Raw genomic sequence first — 23,195 nt, 5'->3', positions numbered from 1 at the left:
AGCTGGGGAAGATGATTTTGAAATATACGTTTTCTGGTAAAGCTAAAGTCACCCACCCCAATACTCGTGTGAGCTTACCCTGGAGTTCTTGTTTAAAATGCAGATTCCCAGGCTCCAGGTAGGAGGACCTGATATTGCCTTGTAGACATGACTCAATGTGTGTCCTTAAGAAGACCAGTGCTGGTACCTTGGTGACATGAGCCCAGTGTGTGTCCTTAAGGAGGCCAGTGCTGGTGTGTTAATGACAGGATCCCAGTGTGTCTCCTTTAAGGAGGCCAGTGCCGGTGCATTTTGTACTGACACAGGTAGTTCTCGGATATCACTTGAGGAAATTGCAGGAAAAGCAGGGGGAACCTTATGTATTTTAACAACAGCAGCTTCTCAGGAAAGAGTAGAGGCCGTTTGCAGATGAGGGATGTGCTGTTTAAACTAAACAGCAAGCATGGGAGAGGAACTTGAAACTGGGACTATACAGACATGTTGACAGAGGTTTCTATGCCGCCCGGTGGTGTGGTATCTTAAAGGCTACTGGCCAAAAAAGATTCCACAGCACAGACAGAACAGCAGCTGTGCTGTAGGCACGGTGGGATGAGAGAGCTTGGGCTTAGATTTAAATCAACCTTTGCCCTTTGCCCTTTGTCCTTTGTAGCTAGAGATCTGCCTCACCCAGTTGAGACACATACAAAAAAAAAAAAAAAAAAGAAGAGGAAGGAAAAGGAGAGAGAAAGGAAAGAAAAGAGTCAACTCAAAAGAAACCTATGAAAATAATTAAGCATGATAATTCTGGATTATCCTTAATTAACGGAAAGCTCTGTAAGCTGTGAGCTCCGGAGGGTCATGGTGCATTTGTTGCAAGTGATCTGTCACTGTTTCATGTGCGCATTATTCAGCACTTCACCCCTGCTCCCCCCCCTCCTCTGAGCACAGCCCTCTGCAAGACCCCCACACTTAGGCTACGGAATGAAAGAAGTCCCGTCTCGCTGCTCCTGCTGCCACTAGTAGATGACATGTCCCTTCCATGGGGGATTCAAGATGAAGCCGATCTTTTCCTGCCTTTTATTCATGCTGTGCTGGCTCCTTGGTGTCAGGCCTATGCCCGTGCCAGGAGTGCCAGCCACTGATCCCTCCTGCGAGCCTGGGAGAGGGCTCGGGGCTTCTGCAGGTGCTGGAGAAAAACCAACTTGGAAGGGTCAGGCTTCCGGTGGCTTTTGAGCCCATTTTTATACTCAGAGATTCCAACCGTGTGAGGCAGGAAGCCAACAAACAATAGAGCGAGGGAAAGAAACCTGGTACGAACCAGGTGAAACACACACGGAGAGAAATACATCTGCCCCCTCTCTCCGCTGTTCTCTTTGCTTTCTGATTTTTGCTTGCAGAAACCGTCACCACTCTGCAGCTCACACGGCGCTGCCCTTTCCTTGTCCCAGGCAGAGCCCACTCTGCCATCTTCCTTCCCAACACCTCTTCTGTGTTTTGCCTCTAGGTGGGAGCTTGCTGCGTTTGCTCCACACCGACCAGTTGACAGTGATTTCACAGGCAGAGAGCAGAAGTCCCTATGCCCAGGGTGTCCAGCTAGCGTACAGCCTTTGCCTGCTGAGCTCCTCTGTCCCTCACCTGCCCCTCCACCCTCGTAGATCGTAGGTCATTCACTGGTCCAACCTAAGGCAGGCTAGACTCTCACATCCGCTGTACAAGCAAAGAAAGTTCCTGTGCCAAGGTCATATAGCAAAAAACAGCAACACCATGAAAGGCCAAGATGGGATGTTCCCCTGTGAGCCATTTCTACTCTAGCATCTTCCCCTGTCATCCTGAAGCCCCACACCCAGGACCACACCATGGGCAGGCAGGATGGATGCTATGTCCTTCCTGTGTTCAAAGTGAAATCATTTCTTCCTCCTTCTATAACATGGAAGTCCCTGAAGACCCTCTCCTTAGGTTAGGGGAATTGAAATGTATTTTTAAGTAAGTACTGCCTTGATTAATGTAGCAAAAATACGAAGTGCCGAGAAACAGCTACAGCCTGTGACATCAGCTCTGGGTCTGTCACTTACTCCACAGTTCCAAGGCAGGAGAGTTGTGCCCTGTGGCCTGGCTGGGGCCTGGAAGGTAGTACTGCCTCCTCATAAGGTCATCTTAGGAATGGAGGGGACCCCACAGATGGGAGGGCTTAGAGGGCAGGAGGTTGTTCTGTGTTCTTTCCTTTTATTCCTGCTTCCAGTAGTTTATTTTACTTTTTCTTGTATTTTAAATAACATTGATATTAATTAAGTAGTACCCACACATTCCATTAGCAATACCAATTGTAAAACTGAAAAAAAAATGACAAGCTTTATTGGGGTGTCCTGCCCCATCTCACAAAGGACAACATGCTGCTCCCTTCAGCCCTGCCCACAGCACTTGTTCCATTTTGAATTGCTTGCCAATGATCAACTCAGACTTTGGACATTATGATTCAAATCCCAAAGCTGTGTTTTGGAGGTGTTCTTGCTGCTTTTATTTGTACTTAGTTTGTGAAGGAAATTTACAAATAGATAAGGAATAGCTCCCTTGACCCAATAGAGCTACTTGGAGTATTTGTCTGTCTTCTTATAAAATTGCCCTGGCATTCTTACCGCTGGGACTGGTCTCAAGGACCGTCTTTGCTCACCAGGCACATTCTGTCTGATGAAGAGTTTGCTGCTCTGATCTCCTCTGCTGTCACCCAAAGAAACAGCACCTTTTCACCTCTGGAACCAGCGTCTCCGCATCCCTCCTCCTGGTCTTCCCTCACTAATTTTACGATTCTAATGAGGCAGTGGCGCACTAGTTAGCACAGATGACCTTCTAATTGAAAGACTGTAAATTCAGTCTCCATTGCTGGGCACCGACAGGAATTTAAATAAATAGGGCCCCTAAAGTCCTTGTGATGGGCTGGCCTGATGACCTGGGGCTAGCAGGGCCCGGCATATGTCACAGGGGACGGCTGGCAACTCAGGGTGTTAACTAGAGGGGTCATTAGAAGTGGGTTGCCCTGACAGAGCAAAGTGAAGTGGCTGACTTCCCGGCTTCTGTTCAGGTGCCATCCTGGCTTTTCCTTAACACATTGCTCTTTTTGTTGAAATGCTTCCTAAAACGGGAATCTGAGCCCAAGGGGGAAGTTCGTCCTTAAATTGGGCTTAAGCCTTATTTACCAGGCCACCTTTGGTCCACTGCCTTTTACAGAGTTAGATGCAAACGGCTGTCCAGGGCTATGTTGACATCAGCTCTTGGCTTGCTATATGCACCCCAGGTTCACCCCCATGACCTTAGATAGCAATCCAATTCAGGTTTCCAGAATGAACTGCCCTGAGGATCAAAATGGGTGTGGAAAGCTGCTTCACGGTCAGTCGGAGGATGAAACCCAAAGACCCACAATGCCGGGCACATCTGTACCAAATAATCAAGTACCTGCCTGTGACATGGTTTTGACCTTCCATTTTGCCTTTAACATTGTTGCCTGTTGGCATGTGTTTCTTAGCCACCATGAATCTCTTTTGGAAACAAGGTGCATATAATTTGGGAATAAACTGGCTACTTTAAAATATATTTCTGGATACCTAAAGAGGACCCCATATTGTAGACAGTGCTGTGAAGATAGCTAGCTATTCGCGTGCCAGCATGCTGTGTCTCTATCCCGGGTATAGCATAGACACAATGGAGAATTATCCATTGCCTTTCAAGTTTTGCATTCTGTATATCTGGTTGTTAGACAAATAGAGCGAGCTTTGCCGACTTCATTTTCATTCTTGGCAGCATGTTTTTATCATAAGGCAGATAGTCATTAATTTACAGAATCAACGCTGGGAACAGCTTTTGTGATCTCATATTAAATTTTCCCCTGAATCCGCCCCTTGGCAAAAATTACTCACATCGTTAAAAAATATTTAATTAGGCTGTAGTTTATACCCAGCTCACTGGGGAAATGTTGGAATTAATATGATTTGCATGAATTCTGTTTCTCTTTTTCTGTCACAGATTAGTTTTGAATTCAGTTCAGAGGGTCGTTGACACTGCCAAGGACTCACAATCGTGAAGGTCAGGCAGGTAGCAAATACTTCCCCTGGGCAGGTTCCCTGAAAAGACAGCTCAAAATTGCTTTTAATTATGGGTTACCTGAAAGGCCACTTGCTGTTTTTATTTTTCTGTGGTTCCTTGAAATAGTGCATGGATGCAAGTTTTGAGTAAACCGCTTTGTTCCCAACTCCAACAGGCCGGACAACTTAGAGAAAGTCGTGTGTCGAGGTACATGGTCCCCTGTGATTTTCCCAGCCCTTCTTGGATTTCCATCGGCTCACAAAGGAAAGCAGTCTTTCGCCTTGTACAGGGATGCTGGTTGCAGATCAACATCTGCAGGATGGCCCGCAATCAGTCCATTTTCCTCATAGTCATGCATTTGCTTACTTATTTCCCGCAAGATAATATACAGTGTTCAGTTATGTACGTCCTTGTTTATTCTTCCATGAGTTAGAGAAACCTTAGGGAATCCACAGTCCTGGGTCATTTATTTCAAAAGACATTTAATGGAATATTTAATTAATAATCTAATCAATCAATTAATCTCCGTTACATAAGGGTTGAAATCTAATTCTTTTTCACAGCTATATCAATAAAAGTGAAATGGCTGCCCACTTATCAGGATAATAGAAAACCATTACAAAGAAAAATTGAAATTGTATTAATTCTGCAACACTGCCCCTGCTTTGCCAGTGTTAACACAATCTTTGCATTTTAGACAAATTTCATCTCCCCCACTGGGACTAAGAGATGGTCCTTTTAGATCATAACTTTTTTCTAATGGAAAAAATAATGACTTCTTAAAAGTTATTGTTTACAAACACTGAGGCTTCACGTTTCTAAGTAAACACATTATAAGTAATAAATGGGCATTTTTAGGCTCCTTGGGCATTACCTCTGTCTTTGTTGTTCAGATATTTTGAGACATAGCAACTGTCTGACTTCAAAGTGTGTCCAGTCCATACCATGCTGCAGACTAGCTAGCTGACCATTGGTGAATAAATATTTAGACCCAAGCGATGTATGCAGGTCTCCTTCCAGTGCTGGAAGATGGGTGCCAGTTTGAGCCTCACTTGGCAAATTGCGAGTTTGTTCCCTCTTAGAAAACGGTTGCCAGAGTATCCACTGCAGCCTGAGCCTTGTGTGATGACAAGGATAGTGAAGATCACCAAATGTTAGAGGTTATTCCAAAGCAGAGGCGTCATGGGAGCGGGAGAGACTACAGCTTTCTGACAGCTTATGTTTTGCTGGTGCTTACATTGTTCCGTTCTCCAATGCTCTGGGAAGCAGACAGAATTACCCCCACTTCCCAGGTGAGGAAAGTGTTCAAAGATGCAAAATGGCTGATCTGCCTCATTGCTTTGCATATGAACTTCTTTCTACAAAGAGAAAGGTGTGTGCACCTCCCACACGCTCCCAACAAGGCCAGTGAGGCTTGGAGCTGAGCCCAGAACCCAGCTCTTCCAGCTCTGTAGCCTGGGGTTCCCAACTAAGAGTCCTATGTAGAAAGCTTAAAGTTACAAGGACTTTCTGTTTAACTTCATATCCTCCAAGGTAGCAAGTCTCAGTGTTTTATCCCATACACGTGGGTCAAAGTATGACATTTACAACTAGTTCTCTACTCACTGGGAAAGAAGCATCCTATCTTCAGGTACATGTCCGCATTTGCTCCACGTGCACTCTCAGAACAGCTCAGGTAAAGTAGATTAACCTAAAATAACACCTCTGTCTCCTGAAGTTCCTGCTGGCTGACTTTGCCTCTACTCTTAAACAGCAAGGCAACTTAACTGTTTTCGCTTTCCCCAGATTTAAGCATGCACATGTCTTTGTGAAATCTTCTACCCAACAGGAAATGATACATAGATGATAGATAGATAGATAGATAGATAGATAGATAGATAGATAGATAGATAGCAGATTTCCCAAAATCATTTGCATGCTTATGATGAGTTCAAGAGCAACCTAAACTATATGGTAAGGCCTTGTCTCAAACACCAAATAGAAAAAAGAAGGGAAGGAAGGAAAGAAGGAGGGAGGGAGGGAGGGAGGGAGGGAGGGAGAGAGAGAGAGAGAGAGAATTGTATATATTCAACCAACTGGAAAGAAGGCAATCATGTAAACACTTAATAGCATTTCCAATATACTTGTCTGAATATATGAAAGCCACAAAGAGAGAGAGATTCTATTATAGCCACTTTATACCTGTACAGAGCAAGAAGAGCCTTAACATAGCCTCAGAAAAAATGCTGATGCTTCAGAACCAGGACATTTCTCTGCCTTGTTAGTTGCAAATGCCTTTCCCCACAGTGGCCATTTGGAAGAGAACAGCCTCCAGGACTTCCTATTTAACTCTCATCTCTGCATCTCTGCAAGGCTGTGAATCCCACTGCTCCATCCCCTACTCTGGGGTAAAAGCCATGCCGTTTATATCTACTTCTCTCCCACGTGTATCTAATTCTCACATTCTCTTCCTTAACTCCAAGTAAGAGTACTGCTCTCAAGAATATAGGCAAAGTGCATTCTGGGACTACCAGCTTGGGTACCTGGTGGTTCTGTCCCAGCTGCCTTCCAGGTGCCCTCCTGCTCTATATCCGTGATGTTGTGCCAAGGAAGCAAAAAATAAGCCTAGTATCAAATTCTCTGTCTAGTCACACTTCACAAGAAGATTCGCTTGAGGAGGGTTTTGGTTCAAATGCATTCGAAATTAAAGAGGGGAACGTTGGGGAGTTTCTTAATAACGAAGTGTTGTGCTGTGTTTGCGGTCAATCCTGCACACAATTCCGAACAAGAGAATGCATGAAGACATGGCGGTGCAGTGGGTACCACTCACTAGCAGCTCTTATGCTCCTGGCTTTCGCATCTCCTCTAAGGCCCTTAACAACCTGAAGAGCAAGAGATAAGATCCCGTTTTACACTGGCTACAATGGAGGCTTATAAAGGCTAGATGACCTCTTCAAGGTCATGTGAAAATCCGGACCTAGGGTTCAAACCCTGACCTTTCCCTATTCCGTAGCCCAACTGCAGCCCTGCCCCCAGCTGGAGCAGCACTTCAAACAAAGGTCGCTGTCCTCCCTGTGAGACAAACTGGCTTCTTAAAATTTTTTTTATTGAAATTGTATATATTTAAGGTATGCAGCTGCTGTTTTGATCTGCATATCCATACTGAGCTGATTGCTTCAGTCAATGTAATTAACATACCCAACTCCTCACGGTTCGTGTGTTGTGAGGACACTCTGGATCAACACTCAGAAAATTTCATGTGATGCACTGTTGTCAACTCGCGTCCCCTGATATACATTTGATTTCCAAAACTTGTTTATTCTATAGAAATGAAGCTGTGTCCTTTCCAATAGCCATCTCATTTCCTCTCTCCTTTCAGAGGAAATGAAATCGGTATCTGAAAGGAATAATGGCGCTCGCGTGCTCACCGCAGTATTAGTCATAATAACTATGATATGGAATCAACCCTAAGTGCCTGTCAGTAGATGAATGGAAAGTATTTAGTTTGCCATTTGCGACAACATGAATAAACCCGGAGGACATTATGCTGCGAGAAATAACCAGATGAAGATAAGAAAAGTACTGCATAATGTCACTTACGCGTGAACTGTAAACGTGTGTACGCGTGCATGTATGTATGGCAGAGAAAGAGACTGTTCTGTAACCCTGACTGGGCTGTTGACACGGGTGTGAGGTTGTGGCACACCCTTGAAGTCCTCGATCTTGGACTCTTGGTTTCAAAGGCAATGACCAGAACGGAAGGTGCCAGGGAGCAGAGGGGTAGCATCCAAGAAAGCCTTTTGAGATCATCAGTTTAATCAAACAAGCAAATAAGCATTGTGTCGTGGTAATTATGAGAGTGAGACATCTAGAAGCTGGAGCTGTAGACAAAGGTTGTCCGCAAATGTGTCGTTAGCTAAGTTGGCATTGTCAAGTTGTTTAAGCTTGCAGAGCAAGTCACTTCCATTGCTTCCCCTCACACGATGTCTCTGAGCTCAGAAGGAGATGCAGAGTGGTTAGAGAAAGTGTTCCTACAGCACAGCCTTCAAGAGGGGAAGAGCGCTGAAGGAGACAGCGCCAGTCAGCATCAGCTGCGTCTGTATGCACTGCCCTTCCTCTCCAGGGCCGGTTTCCTCGGTTCTGCACTGTTGTCTTCCTATTGGCAAAGGAAGTTCTCATGGGTTGAGTTTTCACATAACACTCCTCAAATACACAGGGGCCAACTATGTACATGATGGAAAAAAATAACTGTTGCTTTATGGTGGGATGGGGCATTGCCTTACCATACAGCATCCCGAGGTCTGCAGATCTCACCCCTTCCTCCAAGTATATGCTCCTCACTCTTCAGGGCTCCTGCAAATCTTGGGTATTGATCCTCTGGAATGCCAGCCATGCCCCTTTCCCACGTCTCAGCCTAAAAAGGCAGCTAGCCTTACGTGAGCTCCCTGTCATCTTTGCAGCGTCTACTCTGAAGTCCACAATGTGTCAACTGAAGGGATTACACCTGGGTGTTTTCTTATTAATTCTCCCTCCTAGGAAGCAGGGATCTATTCAAGGCAACAAGTGAAAGACTGGAAAGGCTGAAAAGGAACCATCCAGCCTCTCTTTAATAGTCAATGATGGGGACAAGAGGAGGGCAAGTGAGAAGCACAGGCTTTTGCTTCCCAAGGCAAAGGCTGAGCTAGCTAGTGGTCCACATTCTGTCTACCTTCATGGTATAAGCCTAGTCTATGGCTGTTTTGTTGTTCTGTTTTGAAACATCAGTTCCCCAAACTCCCAGGTTCTATAGTATGCCCACAAATCAGAATTAGTGCCCTTAGACTACATGGAATGCTATAAAATACTCCTTTTTTTTTAGACTAAGCATTTGAATAGCCCAAACCAAATAAAACACTGGTTGAAACAACTCTAGCTGAAAAGTGGTAAGGATGGCCCTCAGAGGTATCCCAAGACCCCTGACCCTGAGACCCATAACCACGGGTCCCAAGATATAACTTCTGTGGATTGCTTCCAGTCACCTTCAATGCCAAGAAGTCAGGGAAGAAACCCACGCTTTCCATTGGAAAGTCAAGGGATCCATGATCCCTTTGGACCTGGGACAATTGTCTTTCAATGTGAAACCCATGTCCACCAACCCCCATTTACCATAGTTTATCAATATGTATCTTGATCAAGCCCAGGTATTTTTGCTAAATGATAATGGCTATTCATTACTTTTTCATTCCGAGTCATAGAAGACCAGAATTGCTAGAAGGCCATGAATGGGGTTTCTGTTAATGTAACGAATGGGTAAGCATTGCGGATAAGCCGCCGTACATTACTCTGGGAACTTAGCAAACCTTTCTGAACCAGTTTGTCTCTCAAAAGAAAATGTTTGACATCGTTTATTCACTTGCAAGACTGTTCATGTGATCAATATCTGTATAGGACGTTGACTGGCCACTGGGTTGTAGCAATGAATTAAACAGATACAGCCTCTGCCCTCAGGAAGCCTTCGTAAATACACATATCTTCAATGAAGACCTAGTAGATGCTGGATTTGCTCGTTTGGGACACTGCTTTTATTGAATATTGACAGCAGGAAAATGGGAATACCATTATTGTCTCTATGATTGAAGAAATGTATGTAACTTGCCCAAGGGGTGAAGTGGGTAATAATTTTGATCTAAGGCCATTTCCATATGAAGGTGTAAGAAAGCCTCCCACAGCACGGTTCACATCGTCTACTATTAACCCTAAAACTAGGTCTAGCTACCCCAAATACCCAACTAGGTGTTTATTTATTTAGTTAGTTAGTTAGTTATTTTCCTTTTTTTATTGATTGATTTTATCGAGCTCTACATTTTTCTCTGCTCCCCTCCCTTCTTCTCCCCTCCATTTCAACCCTCTCCCATGGTCCCCATGCTCCCAATTTACTCAGGAGAGCTTGTCTTTTTCTACTTCTCATGTAGATTAGATATGTGTATGTCTTTTTGAGGGTCCCCATTGTTGTCTAGGTTCTCTGGGATTATACAGCAAAAAAAAAAAATAACATCTTGAAATTTGCAGGCAAATGGATGGAGCTAGAAAACATCATATTTGAGTGAAGTAACCCAGACCCAGAAAGACAAATATCACATGTACTCACTCATAGGTGAGTGAACATAAAATTAAAAAAAAGAATAACCAGCCTACAAATCACAATTCCAACTAGGTGTTTTAAACCAAGCAGCATGCCTTGTCTGGGCAGCCATTCCAAAAGGTGCCTTTTGACATGTTCAGTGGAAAAGTCTGGAACTCCTAAGCCTCCAACATAGGCCTTCTCTAAGCTGTTATGGTGTGGAAGAGTGTGGAAGGGCTAGCTTTAAATTCAACTAACAGGTTAGGTTTAGAAGTGTGTTTTCAGCAATGCTGGTTCATCCAATGAAACAAAAAAGAAAGAAAAAAACAGAACCCTTATTATGCTAATAACTCATTAATGGACTGAAATTGAGATTTTATGGGTTTATTTCTATTTTTGCTTATGTGGGGCTGTGGTGACAATAGAATGGATGCCAAGAAAATCAAAAGAATACACCCAGATAGGAACACAACTTCGAGGTATGAAGGCCCCACTGTGGACTTCACTAACTTGAAAACCCTGAACATTTTACATGGAAAGAAACCAGTTCAGCTCTTCCCAGAGCTGAAACTGGAGAGGAATTAGTTTTCCACTTGGAAGAAATGGGTCCAATGAGTCAAATACATGCAAGCTGTAGGAGATACCACTTTTAAAGAGTCATAGGACATGTCAGCTGAAAGGGTGCCGGAAGTCTGGAGAAACACGATCTCACATGTAACGCTAAAGCAAAGGGCTAAATACCCAGCGCTAAAAAGAGAACTGCACAGAAATAGTAAACTAGATTGCTCGTTGATTTATCCAGTGAAGGATGGTTGAGCTAAGAAACCATGCCGTGATCTCAGCTGAAGTCCCCCAACCTTCATTCAGAATGGGTTCCTAGCAGCTAAGTGCGCCAGCACCAAACTACCTCGTCAGTTCCTCCTGCAGCCTCCTAACCACAGTATCCATTAACCCTGCCCTACCCCCCCCCCCCGTGTCCGTTTATGGGTGAAGAGCAAGCTGCGTTGGTGCCTTCTCAAGCAGTGGCCCTGAACCCTCGATTCGTCCTTGCCTCGGCTCTGTTTTGTGGTTTTGTATGGACAGCATGAACTTTTCCATTTGCAAAAAGGGTTTAATCAACTGTCAGTGTTTTGAATCAGATTAAAACCACAAATACTTCCAGAGCTGTGTATTTGTTCTGTCCTGCTCGATGTACTCATTTTATCTTGTGAAGGACAGGGCAAAGCCAGCCGGACGCTAATGAATCCCTCGCAGGAGGCAGGTTTGCTGATGGTCAGGAGTGATGAACGTTTATCTTCAAAGATGCTGGCCAGAATTCTCCCTCTTCTCTTGGCACATCTAAGTAAATAAATAAATAAAAAGGACATCATCTGCGAGGCTGTTTTATTTGTCTGTGTTTTCAGAGCCGCGCATTTACATACTCTTGAAAGCAATCAATATAAGCAAGCCCAGGTCTTCCAAGAGCCCTTAATTATACGTCCGAGATTGTATTCACATGGAATACTTGTGTTGCTGAAATGTCGGCCCCCCACCCCACCCTTTTGAACTGCCATGTGAGACTCTTCGGAAGCAAAGAGTAAAATCAAGAGTGTAACAGGCAAAGGCACAATGAGTTGTTAAATGTGATGGCAAAATAAAAAAAAAAAAGTAAAAGCTTCAGTCGGTATGATCAGTAAAGGGGAGAAAAAAAAAGGCAGCCAGGCAAACTGTCTATCATGTGATGAAATTTGACAGCAGGGATTATGGCTTTGATGGACCAGAACAGCTAATAGAAGAAGCTGACATTTTTGAAACCCTGCTAATTAAGGGTTCCTTCCTTAATATTAAAATAAAGTCTTTGTCTGGGTTTTATGGTTGGAGAATCAGGTGTTTTCATTAATATATGCCAGTCAGTCTTAATAAGCTTGGAGGGCAGAGGAAGTTATTATTGAGTGACCTTCTACAAAATAAGCATGTTGCTAAGGGCTCTAACCCTGCCCTGTTCAGACTGATGAATCTCATTTCCAATGCAAAAGCTTCGCAAGAAATCCAAGTATTCTCTGTGCAATCACAGAAAATAATCCTTGTGTCTCTTGTAATGTCCAGAATTGCCACTTACTACACTACTACTGTACAATGAATATTACAATGCATATTATTTTTCTACCGCGATTGTCTACATTTCTGAATTGCCCGGAATAGAAAAACTTATTGTGAAGACACTTGTATTGAAAAGTCAGCTCATTTTAATACTTTTCAAATAGTCACCTACTCTGTTCATGAATTATAATGCCTAGAATACATCTGACAATACTGGCTTTGAAAGGGAGATATGTCTATATTATTACATATTCATTTTCAAATAGATTTCAAACAGATTTTAAACCATTCATTGAAATTCATTGAAATGATAAATTCACAGTTGGATTTTGATTGACTCTTAATCCAATTTTACTTTTGATAAGTTTTTACCCTTTCCTTCATGCCCACCCCCAACCTTTCTCAACCAATGTAGCTTTTTGCTCGTCGATTGGTTTGTAAAACAGAGGTGATAGGGTATGGTAAAACTTGAAGGTTTTGATGACTGTGTATAAAATTTGTCAAAAAGAATTCATAAATTAAATTGAAGTCTGTAAAGCAACATAGTCTGGCTGTTTTATCTTATTAATTTCCAGCATGCCAGTGTGTGGCTTGTGAAACCCGTATCTGTGGCCACTGGCTGTTGCTTCACAGCCTAGAGCAAAACCTGAAAGCACTTTTCAATCACTAGGCTATGCCACCACCTCTAGAGCACAGAAATTTGGGGTATTAAATGGGACCATGGATCACTCACCTTCGGGTTTTGTGCTCGGCAAGGGTGCTTCTCCTAATGTGATCCCACTTTCTATCCCAGAAGCATAGGACTCATGGCCAGGCCAAACAACATCGAGTTCACTGGTGTCTCTCCAGAAATGAAAGAAACTAAATTAAAACATACCAAAACGTGCCTGGATTTTATGCTCCCCGTGAGAGGGAAAAACATCTGTCATAAACTGTATCTAGGCATGTTAGATGTAGTATCAAGGTCTTGAGCTAGCGTTTCAGTCCAGGTCTACAATAGAACAATTGTCATTGAGGTTTAGATCTGAGAAGAAAGTGTACTATTTCTATGAGTGATTACACAACACTGCTAATATTTAAAAGGAAGGGAAAGGTAATTCACAATACTGTGCATCTCTTTAGGGCCAAGATAAGTAACTTGGTATCTAATGGTTTTCCCAGTATCCTCGGCTTATCCCAACAGTGGTGTATACCACCCTCTCCTTTGTAAGCACCAGCTAGCCAGCTCTGCCTCTGTGGTCACTCCCTCAGCTTTGCCATCTGAGACAACCCTGCTTTCTGTGCAAGACCAGAAGAAGGGGTTGGTTGCTCTCCCAACTTTGGTTCATAGTCCCTTTGGGATACATCCATACAGCTGTGGATGAAGGATAAGCTGTATCTGTATCAATAACTCAGGAGCTTCCTAACACAAAGACTCTTGGGTTCTAGATCCATAGAGCTAGAATATGGAGGGGCCCAGGGGCCCACCTTTGGGAAGTCTTGGAAGGGTCTGGAGAGATTTAAGTAGCAGTGACCTAAAATGCTCACATCACAAATTAATCAGCCACTGCATTGATTCGTATTTTTGTGGTGGCCTCTTATTCTGCAGGGGTCCACAGTACCTCATAAACCCCTGGGGGGCTGGGTACTTGCTGTAATTCCTCTGCTCCTCCATAACCGCACAGGGTCTTACAAAGAAGTGATCAGTGAGATTTGACTGACTGATTAAATCTACAAGTTCAGTTCTTTTATTTGAGAAGCGCTCCTGTTTCTGCTGTTTCCTTCTTCTATCTTCCCTGCCCCATGGTAGCTTGGTTAGTGCTTCAGTCCAGGGATTTGTGCTCCAGGTCAGCGCTGTCCAGCAGAAGCACTGCAAGCTGCACATGCAATTTAAAATGTTTTAGTAGCCACTTTTTAAAAACCAAATTAGTTTCATGCTCACACGCGTGCGTGCGCGCACACACACACACCACACACACACACACACACTTTTTTGGCCTTGTTTTAAGTCTTTAGGGTCTGGTGCGATTTTTACACTTACCAGTTCATTATAGTTCAGAAGCAGCCATATTCCATGTGTGTGGCTACCATGTCGTGGCCAGCACGGCTCTTGTAAAAATTCAAGAAAAAGTGGCATAAGTGACTATGTAATAAAACTTTAGCTTAATCATGTGTAAGTAGCATGCTTTTCTGGTAAGATAGTACACTGAGTTCTCAGAAGGACGTGTTCTCCCTCACGTGCGCCACACTGCCCTCCAGATATCCTAAGAACACACACTCCTCTTGGCTTCTGGGAAGACCCAATTCTTCTGGCAGATGGTCTTCGCTTGCCAGTTGTAATTATGTTCCATATTATAACAAGACTAAGTTACAACCTGTTGTTAAAATGCGTGGGCTCAATGTATTCCTTTAAAACAGCACCTAAAGATGTGCAGGGTATGGCCCCACTTCAGAGAAAATAGCCGCCATAGTCGAAAGAGTTCCAGCTGCCAAAATCCAGCCATAGAAATGATGCGCCAAGGCCATGGTTCCCACATGACACCCAGGAGCTTCCCAAGATTTGCCTGAACACATCAACGAAGAAGGCTATAGAAGGAACAATAACTATGTAACCTCAGAGGAATTTATTTTTTGTTGTTCTTTTCTTTGGAGTAATACTCAAGTTTCTTGATGTATCCCAACCATCAACTTTCTCCAGCAGCTAAGCTACTTAAGTCCGCTTGGCATTATCTGGAAAGAGAAGTTTTGAAAACTCTTTAGAAAGGCATGGAAGAGATGAGCACTGTTTTTTTTTTTTTTTAAAGAAAGAGCCTGTGACATGCGCACATTGGTCCAGTCTGGGATACCAAGGTGTTGGCTGAGCAGGGGCCACCTTTTAGGTTGCTTTCTCTGGATGTAGGAATAAATTACTCTGTTCAGCTTACCTAATTAGATTTCTGTTGTTTATATTTTATTCTCATATTTTTTTCTTTCTCCTTTTTCTTTTAGTATCTTTTAAGCATTATTCCTGAGCAAGGAATGTCATTGGTAATTCTTCATAGTGTGCCCCTATAAAACTCAAGAGTGATTAATTAGATTGTTTGTGTGCATTTTATTATTTATTACGGTTTATGTGATTATCATCTGTGTGCATTAACCATATCCAAGGTTTTAGTCATATAAGCCATGCAGTTTTACTGTGACTGGAATAAAATAAAAGTCGCTCTGTATGAATTCTCAAAATAGAAAACTCAAGCCTGGAATTATTATGGTTTCCCTAATCCAGTTACCATTCTCTGAGCTGAAAACTCTGTTAAATTCCAATCTTAATAAAATTTGTTTGCCTTTGCTGCTGCTGTTGTTCACATGATCAAAAAGGGGAGGAGGGCAGATGTTAACTATGAGAATGATAACAACAGCTAAACAAAACTTGAGGCCAATAGGGAAGGCTGTCTTTGCAAAGTGAATCCTGATTTAAATGGCAAATAGTGAAGCGTGGAAAATTTGAGGGTAATGGATTAACTATGCCAATATCAAGTATTTTATGTTGATTGGTCTCCTTACCACCAAAGTAATGAAGATGCTTTCAGAGTGACATCTTACTACCCGTTTGATCTTCAGAGAAAGAAGGATTGACTTTAGCGACTTTGTTTCTAATGCTCCTTTCCTTTTCTCTGTGATGTAACCTCCTCTGGTATCCCTTCCCTCCTGGTGCCCTGATAAATGCTGCAAAGCTGCCCTTTCCTGCCCCTCAGACACTTTAAAACTCCCGAACTCTGGCAACCTGGAAAAACAGGTTTTAAACTCTCCTGATTTGGTCACAAATCTCTGGCTCCTTCTTCTGATGGAGTGGCCGCTCTGACAAACTCTCTGCTCTCTTCTTTGAGCTGGGGCCTCTTAGTGAAAGAGAAAGAATATCGACGTACCAAGACTGCCCTAAACCACTGCTTCCATAATGTGACCTGGTATCAGTACACTTGACCCATAATGATGACGACTCGTGATGCTGCCTACCATTCATTGGCTGAAAATGGAAGAATCTCAAAGACCCTGCTGTCTGTTTTATACTGAGACCATTCCTGTAAGGATTTAAGCATTTGCACTTGGAATCTGGACTCTGCAGAAGTCCTCATAGGGCTTTTCTGAATACTTAGCAAACCATGTTAACTATGGACTGATAAGTTTACCTATCAGGCACTAGAGTCACAGAAGTAGAGATACTCCTACCCAGAGCCACTGTGTCAAGTCTGAATACATCTATGAAACTTGCTGTTTGTTCTTCCATTCCACAGTCTGTGGGACCCTTGTTCACTCTGGAGATGAGGGGACATCATGGCATTCCCCTGGCCCTACTCATCGGGTTCAGAACGGGTTTACAGTAAGGCTTGGCATGCTGCTGTTGCAAGTCGGATACTCTGGGGGTTATAGAAGAGTGAATAAAAACAGAAATAAAATGTAGTTGGCCTCGCCGATTCCCGCAGGGACCGAAATGTTTATTTCTGGAGATAAAATAAACACACCGTGCGGTATCTTTCTGCGCACGCTCTTCTGAGGGAAAACTCTGGCAATGCATCTCTGAGCAGAGTGGGTTCGTTTTCTTATTTGATGACGCTGAAAGGGTTTTCGTTCCACCTCATCGTCCTGATACAGAACCTTTCTTTCTTCTTGTTCTACTAATTTATACATGTATTTCTGTAACAGACCCAAGGCTTTTATGTGTTTTTTTCTTCCCTTCAGATAAGTCAGCAAACACATAGAATGAGACAGAGCAGTAAAGAACATCAACTCTCTGTCAAAACAGTTCATAAATATTCAGTAGAATTCTGCAATATGTAGGAAGCTATGAAGATGGCATTAAGATACCAGTAAATCCAAAGAAAACCTGTGCTAATCAAGCTATCATATCTTATTATATTTTATTCCCTTATCACTTTATTATCCTTCGGTAACACAAATGTGACCCCCAAAAAAACTGCAAATCCTAACCTGCTGTGGTGAGATAGAATTTCTACCTTATCCCAGGTCGGGCTTTTCTAACGAATATGAGGCCTCTTGGCAGAGCTGATGGCTTAACCTAGGAGTTAGCTTCTAAGTCAGCTCCCACCAGCACAGTCTCCCTTGAGAGTGACTTCCAGACATCATTGGTGTCCCCTGTGGAGTTGGCCAAGCTGGAAGAGGACCCAATTGAGAGCACCAGTCATTAGTACTACAAGGTCCTCAAGAGATTTTTTTAAGTGTCTTCCAAAAGGATTATGGCATTTCTGCCTTAAATGGGAGGCCTTGAAAAAAATGTCTTTATGTAATAAAAATCATCCCTGTATTGTTTCTTAGATGGAAATCTCTTAAAGAGATACCTGAAAAATGGGCTTTCTGATTTGACCTCAAAGCAAAATCCTCTTGTGTGTTGCACAGTGGAGGTGACTTAGTGTCACTGCTGGTCCCTTACATGTACCAAACCTTCCTAATTAAAGGGGCTTTGAACCCATGAGGATCCCTATCAGGACACTGATATAGTTAAAGAGTGCGTCGCTCACTCTAGAGACTCAAACCATGGCTACCGACATGCTTGCTTGATGTTTGGAAAGCACAAGAAACTCCCTGTCCTAGCTGCCAGCAGGGCACATGACCCCACATGGGAAAGTCAAACCATTATATAAATATATTTTACGTTTTCCACAGAACTTCAGTTACAAGAGCACCTGTGTCTAGTGTGAAAATGTCATGCAAGCTGATAGATCCTGAAGTATGTTTGAGGGAAAGCTGTGTAGTTTAGTTTGACTGTGGGCTGCTGTCGGTCCTGGAACACTGAGTGGGAATATCTGGGCAGAAAGGGTTTCAACAAAATGAGATCTCCAGATGATGGGCAATAAATAATCCTATCTGCAGCTGCAAATGCTCCTTTACTTTTTGTTTTGTTGTTATTGTTTTTTACATGTTCTAAGCATTGCACAGAAGTTCCCTTTTGACATTGCTCACCCCAGGCATGTGACACATGCCTGTAACGTGGACACTACTCAGGGGGATCATGAGTTCAGCACCAGTATGAACTAGAAAGGTCCTTTCTCAAAACCAAAAATAACAAAACAAGAGCAACAAAATAGAGTCACTCGAAGGGGGAGCGTTAGACCTGGTGGTTGAAAGTAGAGATGGCCATGCCTCTTTCTCCTTCTCAAGCTTAGAAAACCGTTCAAACAGACTCTGGGTCTGTTTCCAAAGCTGGACAAGTACAACCACCAAGGGACTGATCTTACTCTAAAATGAAGAGGTTCTTACACTTGCCTAAAATGTCGTTTGAGCCCATCAGAGTGCACCACTGAAGTAAAGGGCTACCATTTTCCATTGAGAAGATCCTAACAAAAGACTGAGGATACAACCAACAAGTCATACCGGATGAAACTACTCTAAGTTTTCACTCTTTGTGATCTGAAAGGGTGGGTCATCATTTGTGTAGAGTGTGTCTTGATTCAGATAACGAGGACCTGGTGTGTAAAAGTCGGAAACTGGCCACTTACGTACTGTTGTGCCATAGACTGGAAACAAAGGGGTCGAGGAAGATGACCACTGGACTATTAAATGGATTCCTCAATGCCTGAGTTTCCTAGCACTTAAATTCACCCTCAGTCAAATTCAGTTGGGGCTGTAAAAGAGGGTGTGGTTACTAATGAACCTGGCAAGGGTTTACAGGGAAAGATAATTACAATGCAGTATTGAAACACATTTACAGACTAAAGTGCTACAATCATAATGCCAGAAATTACATTTGGGGGAACAAACAATTAGAGCTTGATCAAATTAATCATAAATCAAAATGATTTTTGTCTTAGATCTAACTCTCTACCCTTTTTATTCAATAAACACCGGTGATAGCCCAGCAGGATAAGATGATTGGGATGGGTGACACTGTTGATGACTGGTTACCCTTAAATTGACCCCTGGTTACCCCCATTTGTTTTGGTGTAGACAGCCTCCTTCTGGACTTCCCTTAGGGCCAAGGGTCCAACCACAAAACATCCTGGCAGGCCACCTATCTGTAGCCTTCTCCCTTCTGAGAACTCAGCATGCTCTTGTGGACACAGCAAGGCTGAAGGACAGAGGGTTTCAGAGTTCCTTGCTCAGCCTCTTGAGCTACAGACGCCACACAGGAAGTGAGAGGCATTGAAACGGACTCCGCCCAGTTCTGTCTTGACCACTAACCATTTCCACTATTCAGGCTAGGGAGGCATTTAGAGGGCATTATTTTTCTTACACAGTGACTCCCCTACATGGTTTCATGGAGTTTTCAAAACAGAGCTGTGGGGCAAGTAAGCCATGACTCATCACCGCTCTAGAGGCTCAGGCCCCGCATCATCCCCAAGAACCAGAATAGCAGGGAGGACATCCACACAGAATGCACTGAGAAAGGGACCCCATTGTCCCTCACAGCAGCCAGTCACCAGCTTTGCTCCAGAAAACTGGAGTCCAAGGAGGTTTCAGGGATTGCCCAAGGCCACACGGCTGGACAGGGGAACCTTGTGACCTCACATTCAGGTTACAATTCCAAATAGCCTGTGTCTCCCACCGTCCCTATGGCCTCAACTGTAGTAGACACTTGGAGGGTATGGCAATGCCCAATCCTCAGGGCCAACTCCCCCATCAATTCTAGGCTTTACTGTTTGGGTTTTCACTTTATTTTTAATTGTATATGTACGTGAGCGTGTGGATTTGTGCATATGAGTGCAGTAACCACAGAGGCCAGAGAGAACATCAGATCCCACTGGAAAGTGGGGTCACAAGTTGTGTGAGTTGCCCTATGGAGTGGCTGGGTCTTGAACTCAAGCCGCGTTCTCCAAGAGCAGTCTGTACTTTTAATTGCTAAGCTGAGCCGTCTCTCTAGCACCGATATTAGGTTTTCAGTGTAAGCCTCCAGAAGGGCACTGAAGGTCATCCTTGCCGCTATATACAATATGTCCTGCTGTGACTTAACCTTGCTCTCTATATCAGGACACAGCTGCCTGGATGCAATAAGGCATGCTATGACTTAGCCTTGCTCAGTATTTTAGAATACAGCTTCCTGGGAAGGAAGGATCTCTAGGCAAAGCAAGTTGTAGAGACCTGGCTACTTCTCTGTAGAGCTGGTTGACAGGACTCTTCAATAACCAGCACCCTAAATATTTCACTTTTGGCAGTCTGTGGTATATGTATCTGAGGGTCTGCAGAAAGATGACTGCAACATTGGAATGTGCAAAGAGTCTGGTTGGACTCCATGTGCAGCGAACGACTTCCTCATATCCACTAATCCCCAAACAAAATAACCATCAAGAAATATTAAAACACACATTTTATTAGTTTCATTTAATTTCTTAATTGCGCCAAGTCAGTTTACTCGTTTATTACCGTGTGAAGTGGTTAGAGGCAAGGCGCACATTAAAGGGATTATTTCCGTGTAATCCCCCCCTCCCAGAGGGGAGGAGCTGATCACCGTGAGTCCCGATATGCTCTCTGTCACAGGACCTAGTGGAGGAGAGTAAGATACAGCTCAGTAGCCGAGTAAGACGGTAGGAGAGGCTAATCTAATCGCTGCAGAAAGTACCTTATTTTCGGGAAAAGTTGGGCGAGGCTTTTTCGGGAAGAGCTATTACCCAAACTGAATTTTGCCTTCTCTGTTCCTGGTTCTGCCTCTGCTAATTGATAGATGTTGAAGGTGTGTTGCCTGTTAAGACTTTAATCAAATGGTGTCTGGGAGTAGATGTGATCATCTTACAAGGGACTTGCAGTGCCGAGGGTAATAGATCTGAGCGTTCCGCTCTGCGTGACAGTTTATCCTCCCTTCCTTCCCAGCAGGAGAGATTTGGTAGAGTTTAGAGAGATGCCGGCTATTGCACAGGAAAGAGAAACGAGGTAGGAAGAGGTTTAGGTGGGAGAGTACACGTCAAGAAACTGGATGCTTTACAAACTTCCATGGCACAAAGAGCTGGCCTGAGCCCGTCTCGCTGAAAGGACAGAGAAACCCATTAGTGACCCAAGGAGAGCTTTCTCCTGTCCTGCTTCTGACCTGCCTCCCCTTGCTGCAATACCTACGAGGCAGGACGTTCTGTTAGGAGCATTACAGCTGGCCTCAGGAAGAGATAAAAGTCTGAGCTCTCTGAGAGGTGAAAGGTAAGGCCAGTCCTTGCTGGCATCTTCTGCCTGCACCCCACGCAGTGACCCAGACTCACAGACCAGGTCTGCCGGCACTGAGCTATACAGGCCTCTCTTCCACTGTTTCATATTCATCCGCTGTACTTGGAGGCAGCCCCACTCGAAGAGTACACAAAATAAAAACCCTTTTTAAAGCCCTCAAGGAGCTCTGTACCATGTATTTTATTAGATTGAAGGCAAAACAAGCTGATACCAGCAGAAAAAAAAATGTCTGCTTCAGACCCCAGCTGACCTCTTTTGCATGGAAAATTCTCCATATGATTACAGAGCTAATGAGTGATATTTAATGAAAACATTAGGCCTTTGCATATATTTGTAAGTGGCACTTTGTACATTTAAATTTACATAGAAATAAGAGGGTATTTTTTTTTTATCTTAGAAATCTGTGTATTTAAAAGAAAGACTGGCCTGCTATCTCTAGCTATTTCTGAAATGGTTTTTATACAAAGCACAAACTTCTCAGCATGAAAACTGTAGGTCTCAGTCAATCATCCAGTTGACACAGAACACACAAGTATTTGATGATGCGTGGATAAAACAGCTGAACGCAAGGCAGACTTGTCCGCATTTCACAGAATGCTTTGGCCCTGTGCAAACAACACTGTATGAGGGGGAAACTGGGCTAAACAATTGCTAAATAAATACATGTGGGAAAAAAGAATATCATTTCCCTCCCAAGAATCCTCAAGTAGCTGAAGATGGAGACTTGAAGCCGGAATTGCTGCTGCGGCCCCGAGCGTGTTTCCTTTCCGCCTCCTCCGAATCTGCATCTCTGTGCTACTGCACTGAACGCAGAAAAGCCCATGACACCTCTCTCTCTCTCCATTTCTCTCCCTCTCCAGGTGGAGCTGACAGGAAGCAGCGTCTTTGACTATGTCCACCCTGGGGACCACGTGGAGATGGCAGAGCAGCTGGGCATGAAGCTCCCGCCTGGGCGGGGCCTTCTCTCACAGGGCACCGCAGAGGACGCCGCCAGCTCAGCCTCTTCCTCCTCTCAGTCAGAGACCCCTGAGCCAGGTGGGAATTGGGTTTCAATGTGTTTGCAGTTGGCGGTTGGTGGGCAGGACCTTCGCCGAATGAGTGTGCCCGAGGTCCCCGTGTGGAGAGACTATAAATAGGACGAAGGGTATTTAAGAATTCCGTGCAGCTTTCAACCCCATGCAGTAATTAAATAAGGAAGAGATTTGAAAATAAGGAGACATTTTAATAAGTGTAATCCAGAGATCTTATTTCAGTTGAACAATGCATCCAGAAGGTCCAAGCGCCTCTGGTTTCTCTTTCAAATTACTAGAAGGAGATCTCCTGGTTTGGAACACCCTCTCCCCTTTATTCTTACACATTTATTTATTATTCAGCAAAAATCTACCCTCTGGCAGAGGCATCTTGAATATTACCTTGTAGAGAATTAAAAGTGTTAGGGATTTGCAGAAATCTTGGTTTCTTTTCTTTTTCTTTTAAGCATCAGAAGGGTACTTGAAAGATGTGAACAGATAAATTAAGGCTAAAAGGAAAACAGAAATGGCTACATTTTCCGCTGTCTTTCCACCCTCAGTATTTAATTAGATCAATTGTATAGAGGAATGAACAGAGGTGACAGCCCTCATTGGGATTCCTTCCAGGACTCTTATAGACTTTGCATTCAGAATGTTCCCATTTTCATTGTGTTGTACTGATGATAATTTAAGTATTAGGGGAAAATCCATTTATAAATTAAACAAAATGACTTGATATCCATCAGTCCCCTAGTTCATCAAGCTGTTCAAACACGGGAAAGATTGGCTGGTCGGCCTGGGTCTTCCGAGAGCGCTGGTAATTAGATCTGCGAAGGATTTATTCTTTGCTGATTGGG

At 43.6% G+C, this 23,195-nt stretch overlaps 1 protein-coding gene and 1 long non-coding RNA gene across 5 annotated transcripts in view; one reads left to right on the top strand and one right to left on the bottom strand.

Annotated features, from left to right (window-relative positions):
- The window catches only part of Npas3 (neuronal PAS domain protein 3), a 795,952-nt gene that overhangs the window by 655,798 nt on the left and 116,959 nt on the right, over positions 1–23,195 (top strand). For all 4 annotated transcript variants that reach the window (XM_050138903.1, XM_050138901.1, XM_050138902.1 and 1 more), the window contains exon 5: positions 22,189–22,363. In XM_050138903.1, coding sequence (XP_049994860.1) covers positions 22,189–22,363 — 175 coding nt within the window. The remainder of the gene's footprint in view (positions 1–22,188; positions 22,364–23,195) is intronic.
- LOC126499613 (uncharacterized) lies at positions 10,555–16,949 on the bottom strand. The gene is made up of 3 exons (XR_007591123.1): positions 14,232–16,949; positions 12,945–13,054; positions 10,555–11,470 (listed from the first exon to the last, which is right to left on the bottom strand). It is a non-coding gene; the product is annotated as an uncharacterized lncRNA (long non-coding RNA).

Source organism: Alexandromys fortis, unplaced genomic scaffold (genome assembly GCF_014885135.2).
Source record: "Alexandromys fortis isolate MF-2015 unplaced genomic scaffold, M_Fortis_MF-2015_v1.1 scaffold_35, whole genome shotgun sequence".
NCBI classification, from domain to species: Eukaryota; Metazoa; Chordata; class Mammalia; order Rodentia; family Cricetidae; genus Alexandromys; species Alexandromys fortis.
The sequence above is the reverse complement of the archived record's forward strand: the minus strand, read 5'-3'. Positions and strand labels throughout refer to the sequence as shown.